Source organism: Lissotriton vulgaris, chromosome 1_1, assembly GCF_964263255.1.
Source record: "Lissotriton vulgaris chromosome 1_1, aLisVul1.2, whole genome shotgun sequence".
In the NCBI taxonomy this organism is placed as follows: Eukaryota; Metazoa; Chordata; class Amphibia; order Caudata; family Salamandridae; genus Lissotriton; species Lissotriton vulgaris.
The window spans coordinates 1,780,009,493-1,780,033,674 of record NC_141685.1 but is presented as its reverse complement, the minus strand read 5'-3'; the positions used below and the strand labels follow the sequence as shown (position 1 = coordinate 1,780,033,674).

The 24,182-nt window shown below is 43.1% G+C and overlaps 1 protein-coding gene across 2 annotated transcripts in view; it reads left to right on the top strand.

Moving 5' to 3' along the window:
• The window catches only part of MON2 (MON2 regulator of endosome-to-Golgi trafficking), a 966,303-nt gene that overhangs the window by 58,961 nt on the left and 883,160 nt on the right, over positions 1-24,182 (top strand). For both annotated transcript variants that reach the window (XM_086919098.1, XM_086919097.1), the window contains exon 2: positions 16,537-16,600. In XM_086919098.1, coding sequence (XP_086775224.1) covers positions 16,537-16,600 — 64 coding nt within the window. The remainder of the gene's footprint in view (positions 1-16,536; positions 16,601-24,182) is intronic.

Genomic DNA, 24,182 nt, shown 5'->3' with positions numbered 1-24,182 from the left:
AGTCGTATGACGAATATGCAAAGACTGAAGTAAGTGTTAGCACGTGCCCCTTTCGAAATGGCTGATTTTCGTTGTAGCTGTCTAGTTGCCAGGACTTTAAAAAAAGACAAGCACAACTCCCATTAAAACAAGGGATCTAGTAGCCGAAGGCAGGTGCCGGCAATGCCGGACCAGATTCAGGGGCGTTCCCGAGAATTGGCTTTCGGCTGACGTAGCGTGACGTAGCCAAAAGCCAAAAATTCTCGGGAATGCCCCCGAATCTGGTCCTGCATTGACGGACAAACGTGTCTTCCAATGGCTAGCCTTCATTTATGGAGCTAGCCAATGGAAGACGGGGGCGGATTCCAAGCCCCATACTATACTCATTAGGTTTTCGCCTGCGCGAAAAAGCTGCGCAGTGCGCAGCTTTCGCCAGGCAAAACCTAAAAACGGGATAAAACGTGATGAATTCATTTAATACGGGGTCCATACTATGGTTCAGTGAGTCTATTCCTGCGCCTGATTGCTCCTGTATATAACTGGCAAACCCAAAACACACTACTGGAGATGCCAACATTTGCAGGTATGCCAGTGCTGGCCTGACTTGCTCAAAATTACGCCCTCTTAGGAGTGGAATGATAAATTTCCTGTGTAACGAAACATAAAAGTCGCAGAAAAATATCATGTGTAGGGTATTCTGTTCAGAGAAGTTGTCACAAGGACAGGGACTTAATGACCCTTCTTTAAAAAACCCTTTCGGGAAAGCTAGTAGCCAGGGCACCATATTGTGCTTAAATCTAATTAAAGCAAATAGATGATAAGGTTTATTTATGTATATTAAATATGGTTGCAACTGACTACCTATGCTCAACATGACAAAGCTTCTCACAGTGGGTTTGACTAATTCCCTTTCCTCTCTTATTAACATGGATCTATCCAAGATCTGCCGCTTCAGATCTCTAATGGCCGACTTAGAGAGCTCTGGGGCTTAGGAATAAGTCAAGACAGCCAAGAGATTCCATTTGAGTCTTGATATAGCGGACCCAGGGTATATCTTGCCCTTTATCCAAAGAGATACAATCTTGAATGATCAACTGATTCAAATTAGGGGACGGTTGAGCCCATGTTCTCAGCCAGCACAAAAGGGGGGGCGACCTTAATCTGGTCTGAAATAAAACCAGCTCCAAGGTTCTCATGAATATTAAAAACCGGGGTAGAGGGCGGGACCGACAGCATTCTACGGAAAAAATTGTTTTCGGCTGCCTGGATTTCAGCAGTCTCTATATATCCCCATACATCACTCCCATAGGTCACCATAGGGAGACACTTAGCATTATAAATCTTCATGAGTGCCGGGAGTGGTTTGGAGCCAATTCTTTTTGCAAACTCTAAGATGGCACCCGAAGCTCTAGCTAGTGCGTTCTTTTTGTGTGCGCGCTGGTCTGCGTGTGCCTATCATCGAAGACCACACCTAGATATGGGAAGGCGGGGACTTTTGTTAGTTCCATGCCCTTTCAGTAGAATTTGGCCTTCCTTGCTCTACCTGAACCAATGGACATATTGAGTGTGCCTTCTTAAAATTCGTAATTAAATCCAGAGAGTCCATAAAATCAATAAAACAATCTAAAAGAGATTGTAGCCCTCTTGAAGTCCTTGCCACCAAAACCGCATCATCGGCATTGAATAATGCTGGGATCATTTTTGTACCGCTTTTGGGACGTCTTTACAACCGGAAGTCAAGGCGTCCCCTAGTTTGTTGATGTAGAGCGTAAAACAACAGGGGAGCCAAAATGAAACCCTGTCGGACACCTCTTTTGACAGCCCAAGAATCAGTAAAGCTGCCATCCTTATTATATCGTACTGAGGCTATGGTATTTTCATGTATTGCCGCCAAGAACGAAATAAAGTCTACATCCAAACCAATGCTATAAAGGGACGCCCAGAGTTATGATCTATTTACAAGGTCGAAGGCTGAGGTTAGGTCCCTAAATGCCAAACGGAGATCCGAACGCTTTGCGACCGTATACTTCTCAATCACTAGGTGAAGATTAAGACATTGACCCAATGTACCCTTTCCCTGTTTAAATCCATATTGGAGATCAGAGATAATACTATTTTGATCTAGCCAGTCTGTTAGGCGGGCAAGGACAACTTTCTCCATTATTTTAGCCGCAGAGTCCAAGAGTGAGATTGGCCCATAACCGGTCGGATCATCTCTGGCTCCCTTTTTAAAGATCGGGATGATTACCGCCTTGGCCCAAGACGAGGGAAAGCCGACCTGGCTTGCAGCATTAAAAACGAAGGTTAAAATCTTTACCCAAAAAATAGGATCTGTTCTGTGTAAAGATCAGCCGGTACACCATCGGGCCTGGGGTTTCCCCCCTGAAGTTGACTTAATTGCCTCGATGACTTCATCAAAAGTAAAGGACAGAGTATTCGAGACACAGCCAATATCCCCTGGCCATTTAGAAAGTTCATGACTCACATCACTATAAACACCACTGAAATGCTGGACCCATCTCTCGGGGGAAATAAGACAGTCTTGAACAGAATTAGAAGATTCATCAAATGTGGGACTGTTCACCACACTCCAAAACCTGGTGCTGTTTGCCAAAACGCTCACTTGGCTAAGTTCGTCCCATGCACACAACAAACAATGGGAGGAGGGTCTAAGGGCGAGTTTACCGACCAACCAGGTACATGCCCCAAAATACAATATTTTCACAACAAAATGTACCTGGGGGTCAAAAAAAGGGGAGTCAAACAGAGTGGATCACAACACCAATACTACACAAAAGACACCAGTGAGGACATCATCCATGTTAGTGAATGCAGGCCAAGTAGAGGCTCAAGAGCATATGGAGAAATAGTTCCCATCAGAAGCCACACTGTACCGCCCTCTTTTTCATCATTTGGGTTCTCCTTACCCAGGAGACAGAACGGCCGGTCAGATGTTACCGTGACCGATAGATGTGATAATGGGTGGTGTATTGAGTACAAAAATTGAAGTGGCTACTGAAAAAGCAGTGTTAAGGTGGTAGGAGTGTTAAAGTGAGGGAAAGTAGAATAAAATTAGGTGAATCAGGTGGACAAACAACATTTATTAGTGTCTCCCAATCCCTAAAGTTTAAAAAGCAAGTGTAAGTGCGGGTTTTAAATAATCACCGTACTTAATAGTGGTCAACATGTTTCTGCATTGTATCGAACATAGTTTCAAAATGCATTCTTCAGGACCGTGTATAAAAACACTGCTGCTTATAGTGATGAAAAATTAAGAACAATATCACCTGAGCTTCAGGTACATACTCAACCGTTTACTGTTGCATCGCACGGTATTAGATCCACACAGAGAGACAAACAAACAGAAAAAGAACATGAAGATGTCATATTCCCATGAATTATATACTGTAATGGGTACACATTCACATGTATAAGGACAAACATTTCCAATTTGCAGACTCACCCATATATGATGGTTGAGAGGCTTCACCCCACCTGGCTACAGCGCAGGTATGAAGAGCACCGCTCTAAAAACAATTCACAAGTAACATTTTTAGAGCTGAAAATCAAAATTAAAATGAATTCACAGGGAGGCAGATTACTTGATTAATCCTTCAGAATCTACGTTAGTAATGTGTGGGACGCCCCGCCTGTACTACACTCCATCGGTCCGACAAGGACGCGGAGGCCAGACTAAGTTGAAAGGAATGGCGTCATAGTGAAAACGGAATCGCTTTAAGAGCTGGGCTTTTCAGCGCGTTAGTCCGCTGATCGAGTAGACAAACCCCAGTGGTAGTAGCGCGATCGCTTTCAGGGCAGCGCGTTTGTATTTTGAATTACCAGCGCGATGAATATCAGGCAGCCAGAGTGCGCATTGGGCTTTTCAGCGCGTTAGTCCGCTGATCTAGTAGACAAACCCCAGTGGTAGTAGCGCGATCGCTTTCAGGGCAGCGCGTTTGTATTGTTAATTACCAGCGCGATGAATATCAGGCAGCCAGCGTGCTCATTGCAGGCGAGCGCTCGCCTACCTGTCCGTCGGTGTCTCCTGGCAGTCAACTGTACTGTCTGGGGGGGCACCGGCGCTTCTCAAAGAGGACTGTTTTGTACTTTCTCGTTCAGCACGGCAGGTTAACAGTCACGTGATGTGATTTAATCACGTGATGCCGGGCATGCTGGGGCATGTAGTCCCAAACAGAAATTAATGAATAGAGTGCTGGCAACAAGGCACATTAGTCTATGCGCAAGTTGCGTATACAGGCAGAGGCAACATATTAGATCAAGGAGCTCATGGCTCCAGGAATATTACCAGTAACATAATGATGTTGTAGGGGTACTGAGAGGTCGATCAGGGAAACTAACGAAAACCCGTGCAATTGGTTACATTAAGGCTCATAGTGAATAGGATGACATTGATTAGAGGGACATCCAAGGAATTGGCTCATTTAGTCCCTCTTTATCACTGTTCAGGCGGTACACCCACTTTTGTTCGATTTTGAACAGGAAGCGGCTGATGTCAGTACAAGACAGGGGTATTTGTGGTTGTTCCAGGACGGTCCAACAAAAATCTTCAGGGCCATGTCCCTTCTCCAAAAAGTGTGCGGTGAGACGAGTGGCCTGTTTACTGCACCGCACTGTACTTTTATGTTCTTGTATCCTCGTCCTGACTTTTCGGGTCGTCATGCCGACGTATCGCAAAGAGCATGGGCAAGTTATCAAGTATATGAGGTTACTGCTGTTGCAGTTTGTAAATCTTTTTTGTGTCCAAGGGCGATTAGTCCCGATGTCGACCTCAGTAGATTTACGGGTTTGGGGACAGACAGTGCAAGCCCCACAGGGATGGTGTCCAAAGACTGGAGGTAAGTCCCACAACGTACCCACTTGCCTAGGTTCTTTGTTGCGTGGGCGTGTATGGACCAGCTGATCTTTTAAATTTTGTCCTCTTTTGAAGGCAAAAATGGGTAAAGCGATGTCGTCATTGCCAGTCTTCAGGATCGACCAATGCTTCTTTATGATTTTCTGCACTTGATTCGAGCGAGTATTAAATGTGTTGACAAAAGCAATGCGATTGGTCTTATCTTTTGGTGGCTGTATCTCCAATAGGGACTCCCTGTTATTGTTAGACGCCCTCTTTTTTGACTGTTGAATGATCTTTTTCGGATAGTTTTTTTCACTCAGTTGGGTTTCCAGGTTCTTAGAGTGGATTTTGAAGGCTTCTTTGCTGGAGCAATTTCTTTGTACCCTAAGAAATTGGCCAAAAGGCAAATTGTCCCTCAGGGCTCGCGGATGGCAACTATCGTACCTCAATAGTGCATTTCTAGCCATCGGCTTCCGATAGAGTTCCGATTCAATACCATTATTGGTTGCATGCAGCCTCAGATCCAGGAAGGCTAAAGATGTTCTACTGTATTCAATGGTAAATTTCAAGTAAGCATTCTTGCTATTCAACCAACCATGAAATAGCACTAGATCTTCTTCTGTGCCTCGCCATACCACCAGGATGTCATCAATATATCGTTTCCATATATATAATGATGATAAATATGGGTTGGCGGACGTTAGGACTTCCTGCTGTTCAAAGTTATGGACGTAAAGGTTCGCCAGGCTCGGCGCGAAAACACTGCCCATACTGGTCCCGGATGTTTGCAGGTAAATGGTGTCCTCAAAGCGAAAGTAGTTCTCTTTCATCGCAATTTCAGCTAGATGCATAATGAAGCTCGTTAGCGTGATGGATTGGGGATTACTCTGTTCCAATAGAGCACCTGCCGTGCTGAACGAGAAAGTACAAAACAGTCCTCTTTGAGAAGCGCCGGTGCCCCCCCCAGACAGTACAGTTGACTGCCAGGAGACACCGACGGACAGGTAGGCGAGCGCTCGCCTGCAATGAGCACGCTGGCTGCCTGATATTCATCGCGCTGGTAATTAACAATACAAACGCGCTGCCCTGAAAGCGATCGCGCTACTACCACTGGGGTTTGTCTACTAGATCAGCGGACTAACGCGCTGAAAAGCCCAATGCGCACTCTGGCTGCCTGATATTCATCGCGCTGGTAATTCAAAATACAAACGCGCTGCCCTGAAAGCGATCGCGCTACTACCACTGGGGTTTGTCTACTCGATCAGCGGACTAACGCGCTGAAAAGCCCAGCTCTTAAAGCGATTCCGTTTTCACTATGACGCCATTCCTTTCAACTTAGTCTGGCCTCCGCGTCCTTGTCGGACCGATGGAGTATAGTACAGGCGGGGCGTCCCACACATTACTAACGTAGATTCTGAAGGATTAATCAAGTAATCTGCCTCCCTGTGAATTCATTTTAATTTTGATTTTCAGCTCTAAAAATGTTACTTGTGAATTGTTTTTAGAGCGGTGCTCCTCATACCTGCGCTGTAGCCAGGTGGGGTGAAGCCTCTCAACCATCATATATGGGTGAGTCTGCAAATTGGAAATGTTTGTCCTTATACATGTGAATGTGTACCCATTACAGTATATAATTCATGGGAATATGACATCTTCATGTTCTTTTTCTGTTTGTTTGTCTCTCTGTGTGGATCTAATACCGTGCGATGCAACAGTAAACGGTTGAGTATGTACCTGAAGCTCAGGTGATATTGTTCTTAATTTTTCATCACTATAAGCAGCAGTGTTTTTATACACGGTCCTGAAGAATGCATTTTGAAACTATGTTCGATACAATGCAGAAACATGTTGACCACTATTAAGTACGGTGATTATTTAAAACCCGCACTTACACTTGCTTTTTAAACTTTAGGGATTGGGAGACACTAATAAATGTTGTTTGTCCACCCGATTCACCTAATTTTATTCTACTTTCCCTCACTTTAACACTCCTACCACCTTAACACTGCTTTTTCAGTAGCCACTTCAATTTTTGTACTCAATACACCACCCCTTATCACATCTATCGGTCACGGTAACATCTGACCGGCCGTTCTGTCTCCTGGGTAAGGAGAACCCAAATGATGAAAAAGAGGGCGGTACAGTGTGGCTTCTGATGGGAACTATTTCTCCATATGCTCTTGAGCCTCTACTTGGCCTGCATTCACTAACATGGATGATGTCCTCACTGGTGTCTTTTGTGTAGTATTGGTGTTGTGATCCACTCTGTTTGACTCCCCTTTTTTTGACCCCCAGGTACATTTTGTTGTGAAAATATTGTATTTTGGGGCATGTACCTGGTTGGTCGGTAAACTTGCCCTTAGACCCTCCTCCCATTGTTTGTTGTGTGCGTTAACTGTACAGCTAAGGCTGTGGGTCTTTTTAAACACTGGTTGACCACGTGGTCTCCAGCACGATTGAGTTTACTGTGAGGCTTTCTTTTCATTAATTTTCCTTCACCATTTTGTACTTCTCCCTTTCGTCTCCGACATGGCGACTAACTGGGGCTTAGCTTTTGAGAGTGCAGAGGTTCAGAGTATTCTAGACGAAAACCCTAGTCTTTTAGACACCATTCCAGTCTCGGTTCAAACAGCAAACAATGATGATGGATGGGCAAAAATTCTAGTCCTCAAAAAATCCCACTCCAGGACATCCGTCCATGGAATAATCATGGCACAATACCTACGAGACAACTGTGCACCTTCAGGTCTTATTGTCAACAATGCACCACGTCTATTCCTTGATGATAAAGATTTTCTCAAAGACTGGTCGATGATAGCCTGGAGGTGTACAAGGGATTGGCTAGTCCTGATCATCAAGACCGCAAAAAGAGTAGCGGACAAGATATTAATTGAGATTCAGGTTCTAGAGGGCCAGATTAAAACCACACTAAAAAGCGGATTGTTTAAAGAGGGACAGGAAGACAGTGACAAGAACAATAAAGATTTTAAAGAATCCATTCTTTTCACTAAGTTAGAAAAGTTTAAGAAAGACTTAGCTAAATTCTCTATGGAACGAGTATATCCATACACGAGTGACACATACACAGCACCAACATTCAACCGAGGTGGCAAGAAGGGTGGCTCTACGTATGGCACATCTAGTTCGGATGGAGCATCTAGTGATTCAGATACCTCACAACATGGGTCTGCTGATCAAACTTCCAGAGGCCGAAGTAATAGAAGAAACTGGAGAAATGGAAACCAACCACAGAATTTTAACAACTTCCAACCTTGGTGGCCGGCTAACCCCTGGATGTTTGGACCTCAATGTCCCCCTCAAATGGGTCCTTTTGGTCCCCCTCCAATGCAACAGGGTCCAGGGTCTTTTCCTTTTTTAGGATTTGGCCCGAGACGAGGCAGGGGCAGGAGGAGACAAGGAACCACGACACCACAGGTCCACTGGAACACGGACACTCCTCAACAATCGAGAATGGATCTCTGCAGCGGGAAGAAAGTCCCACAGGACACTGCAGGGACCAGCAACCAGCAAGCCTCGTGATGAACCTTAGTTCACACACACTCTCTCCTATTAAAGAGCGACTTCTGAACAAAGGCTTGGGTTTCGTGGCAACCCAGAAAGGGGATCCTTTTGTAGCCCAAATTGAATTAGCAAAGTTTTTTAGAAAAATAAGACTGCACTACTTCTTTTCTAAACCAGAACATACTAGTACTGTCCTAGAAGATAAGAATACGGGATTGAAAAAGCCTTCCACTTTCAATCCACCCGCCGCTGTTCTACCTCCAAAGGTCTTGACTTTTGAAGCGGCAGTGGAGAATGACATCAAACGTCTCTACGAAATAGAGACTAGACCATTCATGAATCTCTCAAAGGACGAACAGCTTGCCCTACGTTCATTATCATCTGACGACAGGATCATTATCAAGCCTGCTGATAAAGGTGGTGCAACAGTCATCTTAGATACTGAGACATACCGAAATGAGTGCATTCGGCAACTGAGTGACCAGAAATCATACCTCCCACTAAGAGAAGATCCAACAGAGAGATTGCAAACTAAAATTAGCAATCTGGTAGAGGAAGCAACCACTGAGGGTTGGATAACGTCACAAGAGGGACAGTATCTAATCACCAAACATCCTACAATTCCGTACTTCTACTGTCTTCCCAAAGTGCATAAACCCCAGAGGCCGCCACCCGGCAGGCCGATTATTTCAGGTATCGGCTCGGTCCTTGAACCTCTATCAACCTTTGTTGATCATTTTTTGAACCCTATGGTCAAGGCTATGCCCACGTTTCTGCAGGACACGAAGGATGTCCTAAGACTACTGCCTACAAAACAATACGACATCGAAACTGATATCCTTGTATCATTTGACGTAGAGTCTTTATATACGTCAATCCCACAAACCGAGACTCTGGAGGTAGTAGGTGCTCTATTGGAACAGAGTAATCCCCAATCCATCACGCTAACGAGCTTCATTATGCATCTAGCTGAAATTGCGATGAAAGAGAACTACTTTCGCTTTGAGGACACCATTTACCTGCAAACATCCGGGACCAGTATGGGCAGTGTTTTCGCGCCGAGCCTGGCGAACCTTTACGTCCATAACTTTGAACAGCAGGAAGTCCTAACGTCCGCCAACCCATATTTATCATCATTATATATATGGAAACGATATATTGATGACATCCTGGTGGTATGGCGAGGCACAGAAGAAGATCTAGTGCTATTTCATGGTTGGTTGAATAGCAAGAATGCTTACTTGAAATTTACCATTGAATACAGTAGAACATCTTTAGCCTTCCTGGATCTGAGGCTGCATGCAACCAATAATGGTATTGAATCGGAACTCTATCGGAAGCCGATGGCTAGAAATGCACTATTGAGGTACGATAGTTGCCATCCGCGAGCCCTGAGGGACAATTTGCCTTTTGGCCAATTTCTTAGGGTACAAAGAAATTGCTCCAGCAAAGAAGCCTTCAAAATCCACTCTAAGAACCTGGAAACCCAACTGAGTGAAAAAAACTATCCGAAAAAGATCATTCAACAGTCAAAAAAGAGGGCGTCTAACAATAACAGGGAGTCCCTATTGGAGATACAGCCACCAAAAGATAAGACCAATCGCATTGCTTTTGTCAACACATTTAATACTCGCTCGAATCAAGTGCAGAAAATCATAAAGAAGCATTGGTCGATCCTGAAGACTGGCAATGACGACATCGCTTTACCCATTTTTGCCTTCAAAAGAGGACAAAATTTAAAAGATCAGCTGGTCCATACACGCCCACGCAACAAAGAACCTAGGCAAGTGGGTACGTTGTGGGACTTACCTCCAGTCTTTGGACACCATCCCTGTGGGGCTTGCACTGTCTGTCCCCAAACCCGTAAATCTACTGAGGTCGACATCGGGACTAATCGCCCTTGGACACAAAAAAGATTTACAAACTGCAACAGCAGTAACCTCATATACTTGATAACTTGCCCATGCTCTTTGCGATACGTCGGCATGACGACCCGAAAAGTCAGGACGAGGATACAAGAACATAAAAGTACAGTGCGGTGCAGAAAACAGGCCACTCGTCTCACCGCACACTTTTTGGAGAAGGGACATGGCCCTGAAGATTTTTGTTGGACCGTCCTGGAACAACCACAAATACCCCTGTCTTGTACTGACATCAGCCGCTTCCTGTTCAAAATCGAACAAAAGTGGGTGTACCGCCTGAACAGTGATAAAGAGGGACTAAATGAGCCAATTCCTTGGATGTCCCTCTAATCAATGTCATCCTATTCACTATGAGCCTTAATGTAACCAATTGCACGGGTTTTCGTTAGTTTCCCTGATCGACCTCTCAGTACCCCTACAACATCATTATGTTACTGGTAATATTCCTGGAGCCATGAGCTCCTTGATCTAATATGTTGCCTCTGCCTGTATACGCAACTTGCGCATAGACTAATGTGCCTTGTTGCCAGCACTCTATTCATTAATTTCTGTTTGGGACTACATGCCCCAGCATGCCCGGCATCACGTGATTAAATCACATCACGTGACTGTTAACCTGCCGTGCTGAACGAGAAAGTACAAAACAGTCCTCTTTGAGAAGCGCCGGTGCCCCCCCAGACAGTACAGTTGACTGCCAGGAGACACCGACGGACAGGTAGGCGAGCGCTCGCCTGCAATGAGCACGCTGGCTGCCTGATATTCATCGCGCTGGTAATTAACAATACAAACGCGCTGCCCTGAAAGCGATCGCGCTACTACCACTGGGGTTTGTCTACTAGATCAGCGGACTAACGCGCTGAAAAGCCCAATGCGCACTCTGGCTGCCTGATATTCATCGCGCTGGTAATTCAAAATACAAACGCGCTGCCCTGAAAGCGATCGCGCTACTACCACTGGGGTTTGTCTACTCGATCAGCGGACTAACGCGCTGAAAAGCCCAGCTCTTAAAGCGATTCCGTTTTCACTATGACGCCATTCCTTTCAACTTAGTCTGGCCTCCGCGTCCTTGTCGGACCGATGGAGTATAGTACAGGCGGGGCGTCCCACACATTACTAACGTAGATTCTGAAGGATTAATCAAGTAATCTGCCTCCCTGTGAATTCATTTTAATTTTGATTTTCAGCTCTAAAAATGTTACTTGTGAATTGTTTTTAGAGCGGTGCTCCTCATACCTGCGCTGTAGCCAGGTGGGGTGAAGCCTCTCAACCATCATATATGGGTGAGTCTGCAAATTGGAAATGTTTGTCCTTATACATGTGAATGTGTACCCATTTCAGTATATAATTCATGGGAATATGACATCTTCATGTTCTTTTTCTGTTTGTTTGTCTCTCTGTGACACTTGCTTTTTAAACTTTAGGGATTGGGAGACACTAATAAATGTTGTTTGTCCACCCGATTCACCTAATTTTATTCTACTTTCCCTCACTTTAACACTCCTACCACCTTAACACTGCTTTTTCAGTAGCCACTTCAATTTTTGTACTCAATACACCACCCCTTATCACATCTATCGGTCACGGTAACATCTGACCGGCCGTTCTGTCTCCTGGGTAAGGAGAACCCAAATGATGAAAAAGAGGGCGGTACAGTGTGGCTTCTGATGGGAACTATTTCTCCATATGCTCTTGAGCCTCTACTTGGCCTGCATTCACTAACATGGATGATGTCCTCACTGGTGTCTTTTGTGTAGTATTGGTGTTGTGATCCACTCTGTTTGACTCCCCTTTTTTTGACCCCCAGGTACATTTTGTTGTGAAAATAAGTTCGTCCCATGCCAACTCTCTTAACTGCTTCTTTCTATTAGCAACTGCATCTTTATAAGCCCTCCCGGTTTGCTTAGCCCTGTCCGCAACCCTTGGTTTTCCGTTAAGTTCCTCCAAGAGTGCTCTGTGGGTGCTCATACATGCTTTGTCAAACCATTTTTTGTGTTTTGCTGGCCTTGATTTGCATGGGACTGTCAAATTGACAGCTATTTGCCTAGTTATTCAGTCAAACGCATCTAAGATTATTGATGAGTCGGAGTCCTGGGCCATACAAATACCAAACTCCTCAGCACACTCGTTATAAAAATTCTCCAAAAAACTGTCCGGAGTGATTACTTCCCAGGGGAACTTTTCTTGGTTCCGACTCCTTGGCTTCTTTGGTGACGGATCGCCTTTGCCGTATCCAGCATTGAAATGAATTGACTCGGTAGCGGACGGACACGCCATTGTCCTGACCCTGTGGAATTTACACAGTGGGACGCCAGAGCCGGCTCGGAGGGCTTCCCTATTGTGAATCTACACTTGCCCTGCCTAATCTTCACTTGGGCTGTGCGCTCTCAAAATCTGGGAGCTCTTTATTTGTTCTTTGTACCGAACATCTGAACGTACAAGACCTGTTGTTCGTGACCTGTGCCCTTCTCCCATTCATATGGATTTTAATTCAGGTTACTCCTTTATTTAAGGAGTGTACCCCCGCATAACCAATTACTTGGAATTTGGACCGGGTATCCTAATATCCAGAACAAGATACCCTTATATGGAACCCATGATTTATTTGCGCCCTGACGAAGGAGTTTAGGACCATTAAGTTCCTTTTCCGAAACGCACGTCAGCGCCTTTTTTTGCTTCTCCTTATATTTTTGTATTATTGATTGAAATGGATTGTTATTTACAATATACCTTTTGAATTTTGTGTGTAGTGAGTTTGTGATTGTGTTGAAATTGTTTGTGCAGATGGAGTGTTTGAGTGGTTTTGACTAACTGGGTATGTCTGGCTGTGTTCATGATTCATGGGGGTTCTTTTGTGTGTATATAGTATAAATATGTATATATAGATAATTTGTTGTGTACTGTGGTCACGAATATGAATGTATACTGGTATTATGTTTCAAAATATTAGAAAAATATGTAAATAAAAAGTGACAATATTTTTTGAATAACTTTTGTTTGTGGGACAATGTTTCTTAATATATGTATCTAGGATGTAAAACCTAGTTAAAATATTACTAAGTGAGGGGCTTGTTCTTGCTATTGTTCATTACTTCCCAGTTTAACCTGCGCGCTTGATCTTTTGGAGCGATATTAGTATTCGTTATAGGCGCCAGGGTTTTAACTTTCTCTGTAACAGAAATGTTAATGTCCAATATCAGTGGGTTATCGTCACTTAGGCAATTATAAGTTACCCTGAATGGGCCTAATAAGTCCATCAATGAACCTGAGACTAAAATATAGTCAATGGTACTTTGGTGACCTTGGCGAATATATGTAGGTGTAGGAAATAAAATATCTGACTGCACTGGGCAGATTAAATTATGGGTTGATAAAAAGGTCTTTAGAAAAGTCCTGGAGTGAGTATGTTCAAAATGCGTTAGCCCCAGCGAGCCATACTCCTCTTCTACTTTTGTTAGACAATTAATAGGATAAACATGGATATTAAAATCTCCCAGCACTAATGCGTGCTTGAACGTATCAACCTTGGCCTCATAATCAGCCAATAAGGTGGTGAGAGATCTTAAATGCTCTAGATCGTCACCTCTCATAAAAGAGTTATAAAAGTTGACCACTAAAAAACTCGGTAGATTCTTCCCTGTTAGTTCAACTGCTAGGATATTAGGTGAGCACGAGTCTATTGCCTTGGCTTTATACAATAGTTTAAGACTGATTAACAGCAAAAGCCCCCCCACTGGCTCTCCCCATACTAGATGGGACAGCGTATTTGCAGAAAGACAGATACCTATCCAGAAGATAGGATTCTTTAGAATCCCAAGTTTCCTACAGAGCTATGATCTGGTGGCTAGCAAGGAAGAATTCCCAATTGGAATCCCCCTCTTAGACCGAAGGCCTGCTATATTCCATGATAAGATTTTTAAATGGGATCCACTGATTGACCGCCAAGTAGAATTAGATTCGGCGGATCCAGGAGGAATGGGTTGAGGCTCTTTAATAGAAGGGTTTATTAAAGCTGTTCGACCAGTCATGAGGAAAGATATTTCTTCCTCTGCCATTTCCCCCGTGTTTATTAGATCCACTATAGCTAGGTTAATAGCAGGTAGTTAGCCTTGAGCATCTAATCCAGACAAAGCCTCAAACCTGTTTGAGACCGGGATATAAGAAGCGGTCTCCTTCTGGGTTCTCAGTGGGTGCTTATAAAAATAGCCAAGTGGCAGAGCCCAAATAGGAGTGGCAAAGAGCGGGTACTGATCCTGGGCCTTAAGAATCATTTGGGCAGCTGCGGGGCTTCGGAAATTAACAACAACACATTCCCCCCCCAATATTCTTTTGCGACTGCCCAACCCATGCAACTCTTCGCACCATCAAAATGTTATTACTCATTGCCACCCTAAAACCTTTGTCTGGATAGCCAATCAACCGTTTTGTTTCTCAGTTGGGTCCAGGATTCTGTTTGATCAGACCTAAGCGGGGGAACACCAGCCATGACCACAATAAGAGAACAAGACGCCGCCGGCAGATCTGAAATGTCTCGCTCGGACTTAGTGATCACTTGGTTTGTAATACTAGGACCATCTCTAGGACGGTCAGGATCAACAGTTAATACCCTCGGTGGGCCCTCCGACATGTGCAAATTCTGAATACCTGAACAAGGCACAATTGCCTGCCCACCCACCCCTTGAAATGCTGAGCTCAGTTGAGGGGAAGACCCCCTGTGGCTAATGTTACATGCAGCACTTGCAATCTTACTTTGCGTATTTCGCCATTATGGTTCATTACCGCCACACAAGTCATATCCCTATTCTGATCACTAACCGGACCATTACTCCATGGCCGTGCCGTCGCCATGAATTCCATGCCTCTCCCTACAATCCCAGCTACCTCTGGGTAAGCCATCGCTTCAGCGCCTTTAGAAAGGAGAGTTAATTTTTCTTCAATCGCCCCTAGTTTATTCCAAAAGGGTGCGACGAGGGTGGTAAATAAAGTCTCCAGGTGCTTCCAATAATCCAGATTATCTTCAGGTTCCCCCAACTTGCTCATGTTAGTATTAATAAAGTAAGGGCAGGCCATTGTCATATTTCGGAGGCAGCTTCCCATTTAGGTGTTTACGTTTTTCTTTAGCTTTACCCCTCATTGCTACTCCGCTCCTGGTGCATTTTGCCGGTGGTTCCAGAGATCCTCCATCATTATTAGTGCCCAACCCCAATGTGAATGCACTAGCCACCCCTTCGCTGTCTTTAGCCGATCTTTTGGATCTGGTGGCTCGGTCACCTTGAACTACCCGAAGTGTGGTAGGGGAATGATGTAAATTCTGCAAATGGTTAGAGCCCACTGAAGCCCCATGGACACTCGTCCTTGGAGAATTAGTACATTCCGTGGCACTCCCGTCAACCTCCTCTACTGTCCCTAAATCAGAAATAAGATCCGTGCCAACCATACTAACCATTGCACCTCTATACTTAAGTGAGTCATGGTTTGTGGGACGACCACTGGTGATTTAGCCGTTCTTCTAGCCCCCAGGGCTGATCTTTTCTGTTCCACATACGACCCCAAAGACAATCTTTTCTCAGTGAGCTGTATTTCATGCTGGAGAACTGATTCAGCCTTGGATAAAAAAGTGAAAGGCTGTCCATCTTGTTCAGTTCCCTCTGATATCTTCAATCTATAACAAACTGTCCATCATGAGTATTCTTATTTTAAGTGCAATAGGTTACATCAAGTCGTAGTGAGGTAGTTAGACAATATTGACCAGATAATGCATAATGTTATTGAAGGTCAAATGTAGTAATATTAAGAATACAATTAGAATTGTATCTTTTTTATTTTCTTACATATGTTTTTCATCGTTCAGATCCCTATGAAAGTGGAAGCATACTGCAAAACATGTGGGCTCCCTTTCTTCAATCAGTTCTTTGTGTCATAAAATATATATCCCTTTGCGGAGAATGGATATACATTTTATTATAAGATATTAACGTGTACATTGTTTTCGAGTTTAATAAAGAATTATGTGTGTAAACCTATATTATGTTACAATGATTGAGCTCCCCCTAATGACATATTAAGTTGTAATCTAGGTTACCTTTTATTTAGAAAAATGTTACATTATATTTGCCAAAACTTTCTTAGTTGGACGAATGGAAAACATGCATATGGAAGTATGCCATACATTCTGATCGATGTTACAGGATGTGTATATGTGCGCTTTTGTGCTTCATTATACACTTTCTTTCAGTTTCAATGTATTTATCTTCTTTATAGGCTGCAGAATCTGGAATAATAAAGATAAAGACAATAGCTGCACGTACTTCCGAGATCCTACCAGGTAATGTCATTATAGTTTGATGCATATTTAATTTAACAAAGTTTCAACATTTTTATTTTTTAAGTTATGATGTATACTTTCTGATCTGTAACAATTTAATATACAATTCTTGTGTGAACTAATGTTTCTGGGCCCAGTGTTTGACGAAACTGATCACAATCAAATGATTCACGTCACTACAGATCACAATTTTGTTTCCAATTTATTACTACAATTTCTCAAACATTTAGGTTTAAGTAGTTTACAGTGGATCGCGTTATACATAACACAAGTTCATTATCACACCTCCCTCAGCCACATACGAACCTCTGTGCAAGCGCAAAACACAGCTCTGTAGAAAGCATCAAATGTTTTATACTTTTAAAGTGTCCCAAAACGTAGATCAGAATCGGCATGTTCGAAAAGAGAACTAGGAAATGTCGATTATGTGGGATAGAAGGGAAAGTGGCAGAGTGTACAATATCCATATTGCACCAAGAAGAGTTCAGTCTACATCCAAATTGATATAATTGTTAATACATTTAAAATGTAATTACATATTGGCCATGTTAATTACTGGCCTCCTACTAACCTAAGTTCTAGATCTTCACCAGTAATAATTTCATGCAGCTTACCAGACTTTATATTTGCATTTTGCAGCAAGGAACATGTATACTTTTTAGGTCTTGCCTGACGAAAGCAGCGCATGGCGAAAGCAGTGCATGCACTGCTCTCGCCATGGAGATGACCTTTTGGAATCAATTCTCCCCGTGCGCTTACATGCACGCGTCTGCATGGACAAAGAAGGCTGCTCTCGCCATCTGTCCAAAGCAGTCAGCATGCGCCTGTCTGTTCGGACTGTGGACAGTCCAACGCCATCTTGTTATAAATAGCGGCGCTCACTCCCCCTCCCCCCTCTACTGCAGAAGGACGCCTCGTCATAGGATCGAGAGCGGCGCACAGAGTCCCAGCAGCCCTTCACCAGCCCGCCCCTATCGCCAGCCGCAGCCCGGGCAGCACATCGCCCGACACACTGCAGCAACATGGTAAACAATCCAGTGTGCCTCAGGGTTCTTTCCGGCTTGGAGGATGTGGGGAGCAATGAATGGGGGCAGGTGTGTGGGGAGCTCTGGCAACTGGACTCATCGGCAGCAGGAAGTAGAGCGTCAGCCACAGGACGAGGTACCAGGGGGGTCGCTTTGAAGAGGCGAGTGAGGATGAGGGTGACACCCAAGATAGAAAAGCAGCTGCCCGCGCCACAGACACCCTGCGTGGCTGCCTCCCGGAACATGACTGGCAGCGCCTCAAGGTATGAGACACACAGATAAGTGGCATTGCTGCCTCCACACGAAGAGTCGCAGCCTTGGCTGCAGGAAACTAACTCCCAACACCGCACCCATTGAAGAAGAGAACTCACGGCACTGCCCCCATTAAAAGTGCAGCAGCCCTACAGAGAACTCCCTGTAGTGCCCCATTAAAAGTTCAGCAGCCCTGCAGACAAGTGCAACCCCGGCCACCATTAAAAGTGGATAGCACAGAGCTCCCAGTCCTGCCCCCGTTAATAATATGGCATCCCATTGAGAAGAGTCACTTTTGCCCCATGAAAAATATGTAGAGGCTCTTCAGTGTATTCCCAGTACAGCCCCATCAAAAGTGCAGCAGTCCTACGAATAACTCCCAGTACAGCCCCAATCAAACTGTAGCACCCCCACAAAGTAAACCATTCGCTCAGAACTCAGTCTGCAGCCTGCCCGCCTTGCTTTAGCCTCAGGGTTTGAGGATTGCTCCAATGCCAGCCGATGCAAATACTCCGGGCACAGAAGTGTGCAAGACACACATTCATTTTTAAAAGGCAAAAGCAGAAAGCAGTCTTTCGAGACCTGAGCAGGACTTGAGTACTTCTGCAGCACTTTCATTCAGACAGTAAAGAAGATAGAATGGTAAAATGCTTGATTCTGTTTACCACTGGCAGTCAACATGGGCTGCTCATAACACTAAATTCATCCACTGTGTCATGCTGAACCTGCCTCCCATCTGCTAATCAGTTGTGCCCCCAAAAGCATCAGTCTACCACACAACACCCGCTGCTCTCCACCACCTCCCCTGTGAGACACGGGATGCTCATAGAGCCTGTCACTGCCCTTCACTGACAAGTCCGAATTTGGCGTTAACATCTCAGCCATTGCTCGCATTGCCATGCATAGGTGTGATAGAATGGAATACTTTGCGGATTATTTAACAGTAGGTACATTTATTTTTTTCTACTAGTCCTCATTATGGAGAAAGGCGAAAGCCCTAAGGCACAATGCTTCAGTGTGTGATACAGCCTTGGATTCCACTTGTGGCCATACAAATACATGTCAGTCTCCAATAGCAGATTACCCCTTTTTTTAACCAATGAAGATCAGGACAGGTTCCTACAGCAGCAGCCAAAAAACAATATTTTGAACTTTAATACTATTTCTACGTGTCCTCTTCAGTACAATCACATACATGAGTCTAAACTTCAAGCTACTCTGAAAGCAGAGGGTTGGAAGGGGTGGGGCAATGTAGTAAGGCAGGTTGCACGAGGCGGGCTGCAGACACTGACCTCTGGTGGTGATGTCTGCCCATGGAGTAGGCTAGGAACAGTAGCAGCCAACGTGAGCTAGGGAAGGCGTTGGAGCCCCTTGTGCAGGTAATGCTTATGCCTTAATTTAATATACTCATTTGCAATATATCTAACATGGAAGCTGAAAAACAGCTGTTTGTGGTAGTATTGGGTTAAGGGCTTTAAGTAGCGGAAGGAGTCTGTTGTGGGGACGATTTCAAGGTACAGAACAAAACAAGCATTCAAAATGCAATAGGTCTCAATTAAGTTAAAGCCATTTGCTTTGCTATACAATACCATTAGCAAAGCACATGGCTTCAACTTAATAAAAGGTGAGACCTATTACATTTTCAATGCTTGTTGATCTTTCTTCTCCTCCTTGTTCAAACCATGAGCTCTAGGAGAGGGATTGTCACTAAATGTATATGCCAGGATCAGTTGTTACCAGGAAATTGCTGAGCTGAATACATTTTAAAAAGCCAGACATTGGCAGTCTATTCATTGATTTAAGCTCATTAAAAGAGTGCAGAGTCGCATAACTAAAACAAGCATTTGCAATGCAATAGGTCTCGCATTAACCAGAGTGTAAGCTATTTGCAATACAATATCTTAAACTTTTGCAAATGCAAGACCTATTGCATTGCAAAAATGTTGTTTACTAGTGCCCATGCATCGCTTTCACATTCATGGAGGCTGCGTACCCTTTCTTTAGACAAGCCGCGTCTAAAGAAAGGGGCGTGTCCTACATTAAAGTGAAACTGCGGCATGGGGGCTTTGACCCAAAAAAAGCATCTGTTTTGTCAAGCTTTCACTTTAATGTCCGCTGCATACCTTTCTTTAGATGAGATTTGTGTAAAGAAAGGGTTACGACCTCCATAAATGTGAAATCGCCACATAGGCCCTAGTTAACAAAATAAACTAATAAATAAATAAGTGCAGCCGCTAAATGTGGACAGCGCTGCTAAAATAAATACACATGGCCTCTATAGTTAAAGCGGACCGCCATTAGTAAAAATTTAAATAAAAGCACGCAGTTGCTGCGAGGTAGTAGGTGGAATAGGGTAAGAACATTAAATAAAATAGTGCTCAACGTCCTTTAAAGCAGACCATTTAACAACACCAGTAAAATGTCCAGTCGTTATGAGAGGTAACAAATGCAGACAAGGCGGCACCAAGGAGGGCTTAACAAGCCTAATAACCACCAAGAAGCCAGTGTTTATTATTATTTTTTTTTTTTGGTGTCCTCATATATGCCACCAGTAGATGATTGCTCTAGATAGGCGTTCTTCAGGCCACTGACACAAACCTTCCTTTCCAACCATTGTGTTTGTGGATAGCCAATGAAGATTGCCCAGAGGTAGGGCTGTTACGCGTCCAACTTCCTCTCGTGATGATACTTGCTACATAGGAAGGACAGGACCACAAGACCTCTGGCATAATCATTGGACTATTAGTTTATTTCTTACTCCAGGCATTCAAGGCCGACCACAAATTAACAGACTTCTCACCCCCACATAGTGTATCCAATCTACTCACCGCCATGATGTTTTTAAGGCAGTCTGCAAATTTTGGAGGGAGTACAGACTTCCACTCTTTACAGATCTCTCTTCTAGCGATGACTATTACATAAAAAATAAACTGTGATATATTGCTGTTAATATCATAATCAGATGGGAGACCAAAGAAAACCAATCTAGGAATACATATGAGTGAAAATAAAAGTACCTCCTCCAAAAAACCACACACTTGTCCCTAGAAGTTACTTATTTCAGGACATTCAAGAAACATATGTATGTCATTAGCTTCTTGAGACTTACATCTGGGGCAAGAGTATTGAACTGCTGACATCTTAGAAAGTTTAGCTGGAGTCCAATAAGCCCTGTACATTGTAAATAAATGATTTCTTCTTAAATTTGAAGGTTTAATTATTTTTTGAGACACAGAAAAAGAGTCTACCCAAAGTTTCACTAATTTATCTGAAATCTGAACCGTGGAGGGGTCCCATAATTTACTAATATCTGTTTGCAAATTATCCTTATTTTCCAGCAAACTTTTATACCATTGAGCAGTCTCCCCTTTCCTTCCCGTGTTACCACTTATTAAATCAAGCAGGGGGTTCTCATCTTCTATATTCCAAGTTTGGCTTCCCCACCAGGCCGACAGTTGATAAAACTTAAATCTCGTAAGAGTACCCCCGGTTAAACTCACTAGGACTTCCCAATTTAATGCTTTCGACGCATCACAAAGGTCCCCCCATTTTGAGAGACCGGCTCTCCTTAATGGAAGAGCTAATTGATCCATCAAACAGTCCGGGGTGCCGCCTTCAAAAGCTTCAGTCGAACCTTTTAAAAAAAAATTTGGTCTCCAAACTTAAACAGAAAGAAATCTGCACTATATGGGAGGTCTAGTAGCATAGCCTGAAAGAGTATACCGTGGGAAGTAAAGTCCTGTTTATTGGCTAAAAGTCTAAAGCTTTTGAATTGGAAGGCATAGCAATAAAGAAGTAAATCTGAGAGTGCCAAACCACCTAATTTTAATCCTCTCCTCAACTTCTTCCAAGCTATCCTAGGAGATTTTGTCGCCCAAATAAAAGAGCCTATCCTACCTTGCAAATTGAGAATATCTTTTTTATTAAATACTAAGGGGATGGAGTTAAAGAGAAACGTTACCTTTGGTAAGATGATCATTTTAATTAGATTCACTCTGCCATATATGTTTAAAGGCAGGGTGTTCCATCTAGACAGGAGTTTTTTAACCTCTTTTATTACGAATTCCCAGCTGGTCTTGGGAGTATCTTCTAGTTTTTGAGTAAGTTGAATACCCAAATATCTAATCATGGATTTAGCTTCAGGGATAGGGACTGGATTATTCCAACACATCATATCAGTTTTGTCTCTGCTGATACTATACCCAGATACAGTACCAAAGTCCTCAGCTAGTTTGAATAATCTTGGTATTGCTTCTAGCGGGTTTGAAGTATAAAGAAGAAGATCATCTCTGTATAGAGCTGTCCTAATTGTTAAATCTCCTATTCTAAATGGTTTGATTACTGGATCCTGTCTTAAGGAACAAACAAAAGCTCAATATATATATCGAACAGTAATGGAGACAAGGGGCATCCTTGCCTTGTCCCTCTACAAATGTTCAGCCAGTCGGACAAACAACCGTTTACCAAGATCCTAGCTCTCAGGCCCCTATATAAGGTTTCAACTCCTTTAACAAAAATCTCAGGGAAGCCGAATTTCACCATCGCTTTCCATAGAAAAAGCCAGTTCACTTGGTCGAACGCTTTGGCTGCGTCTATTGCAACAATGGCAAGCGGCTTCTTCTCTATTGCAAAGTCTATAGCACCAATTACTTGAAATGTAAGTTCATTTAATTGGCGGCCAGGAATAAATCCCCTCTGGTCTGAATGGATGATAGATTTTATGACTTTAGCGATTCTGGTTGCCAGGATTCCGGAATATATTTTTAAATCAGAATTCAAGAGTGAGATGGGACGATACGAATCTATTCTTTCGGGATCTTTATTTGGTTTCGCTATTAAGGAAATTGTGGCATCTAACCAAGAAGACGGTATTTGTTCTCCCTGAATGAATATTTTATTAAATAGTTTCTGTAATGGATCTAAAATTTCTTCAACACTATCCTTGTAGACCTCTATCGGGAGTCCGTCGGGACCGGAAGCCTTATTTCTTGCCATCTTCTTCAATTGGGACCTAATCTCTCCCTCTGATATCTCCTTTGCCAGAAAAGCTATATCTATATCACTCAGCTGTGGTAGGTCTCTTAAAATCCACAAAGTGTCCAGTTCTCCTGTAGGCCGATTGATTTTTTCTAGATAAAGATCTTCATAAAAGGATCTAGCTTCCCTTTTAATCTCATCATCTTCTGATATGGAAACACCGGTCCCACGTTGTATCAGGGATTTAATATTGTTTCTGCTTCTTTCTGTCCTAGCCTTCCATGCTAGCAAAGACCCACATTTCTCTCCATATTCAAAGTTACGTAACTTACTTACTTCCCATTTGTCTTTGAGTACTTTTTCAGTTCTTGTTCTGAAGTTTATTTGTAAATCTAATAATTCCTTTTCCAGTCTTGGTACATTAGTTCTATCATCAAAAGTAGCAGAAAGAAGTTGCTGTTCTTTTATTTTAATCAAGCTGAGCTCCTTAATATCCTTTTCTCTATTAAGCTTCCTGTTTAAGGTCATTTGGGAGCCGTATATTCCTCTTATATAAGATTTGAATGCATCCCATATAATGTAATCCGGAGCGGTATTATTATTAAACTTGAAAAATTCTGTTGACTTTTCCTTAATTTTGTTCTTAAAATCTTCATTTAACAAAATGGTCCTATCCAGTGTCCACCTAAATTCTGGAATGTTATTTTGGAAATTAATGTTTCATTCAACCGCTAAGTGGTCTGACAGACCTATCGGGATGTAAGAAATAGAAGAAGTGTTTTGCTAAGAAAGATTGGTCTAATAAGAAGAAATCTATTCTTGAAAACTGGTGGTACTTTTTACTGTAAAAGGAATATTCTCTTTGGGTACCATGTTTAACTCTCCACACATTGCGCAATGTATAATCTTTCATAATGTTTTTCAAGATTGTAAGGGATTTTTTTGGACAATTATATTTAGCTTTCGAGATGCGATCTACTTCAGGATCTAATAGTAAATTAAAATCACCTCCTAATAAAATAGGAATTGTGTGCTGTAGCATATATTTTTCTAGCTTTTGTAGAAAACAGGCATTGTCTTCATTCGGACCATAATAAACCCCACATAGAAACTTGACTATACCTATTGAAACTACAGCAGCCAGCCATCTTCCTGACTGGTCTGTAGTCCAGTCGTGGACTCTAATCCCTTTATTAGCGCTAAATACTATTGCTACACCTCTCTTGGTACCCGTTTGTTTTGAGCACAAGATATCCTGAACCCATTTGTACCTAATAAATATTTTCCTACATTCCTCTGCCTCCAAATGGGTTTCCTGTAGAAAGAGT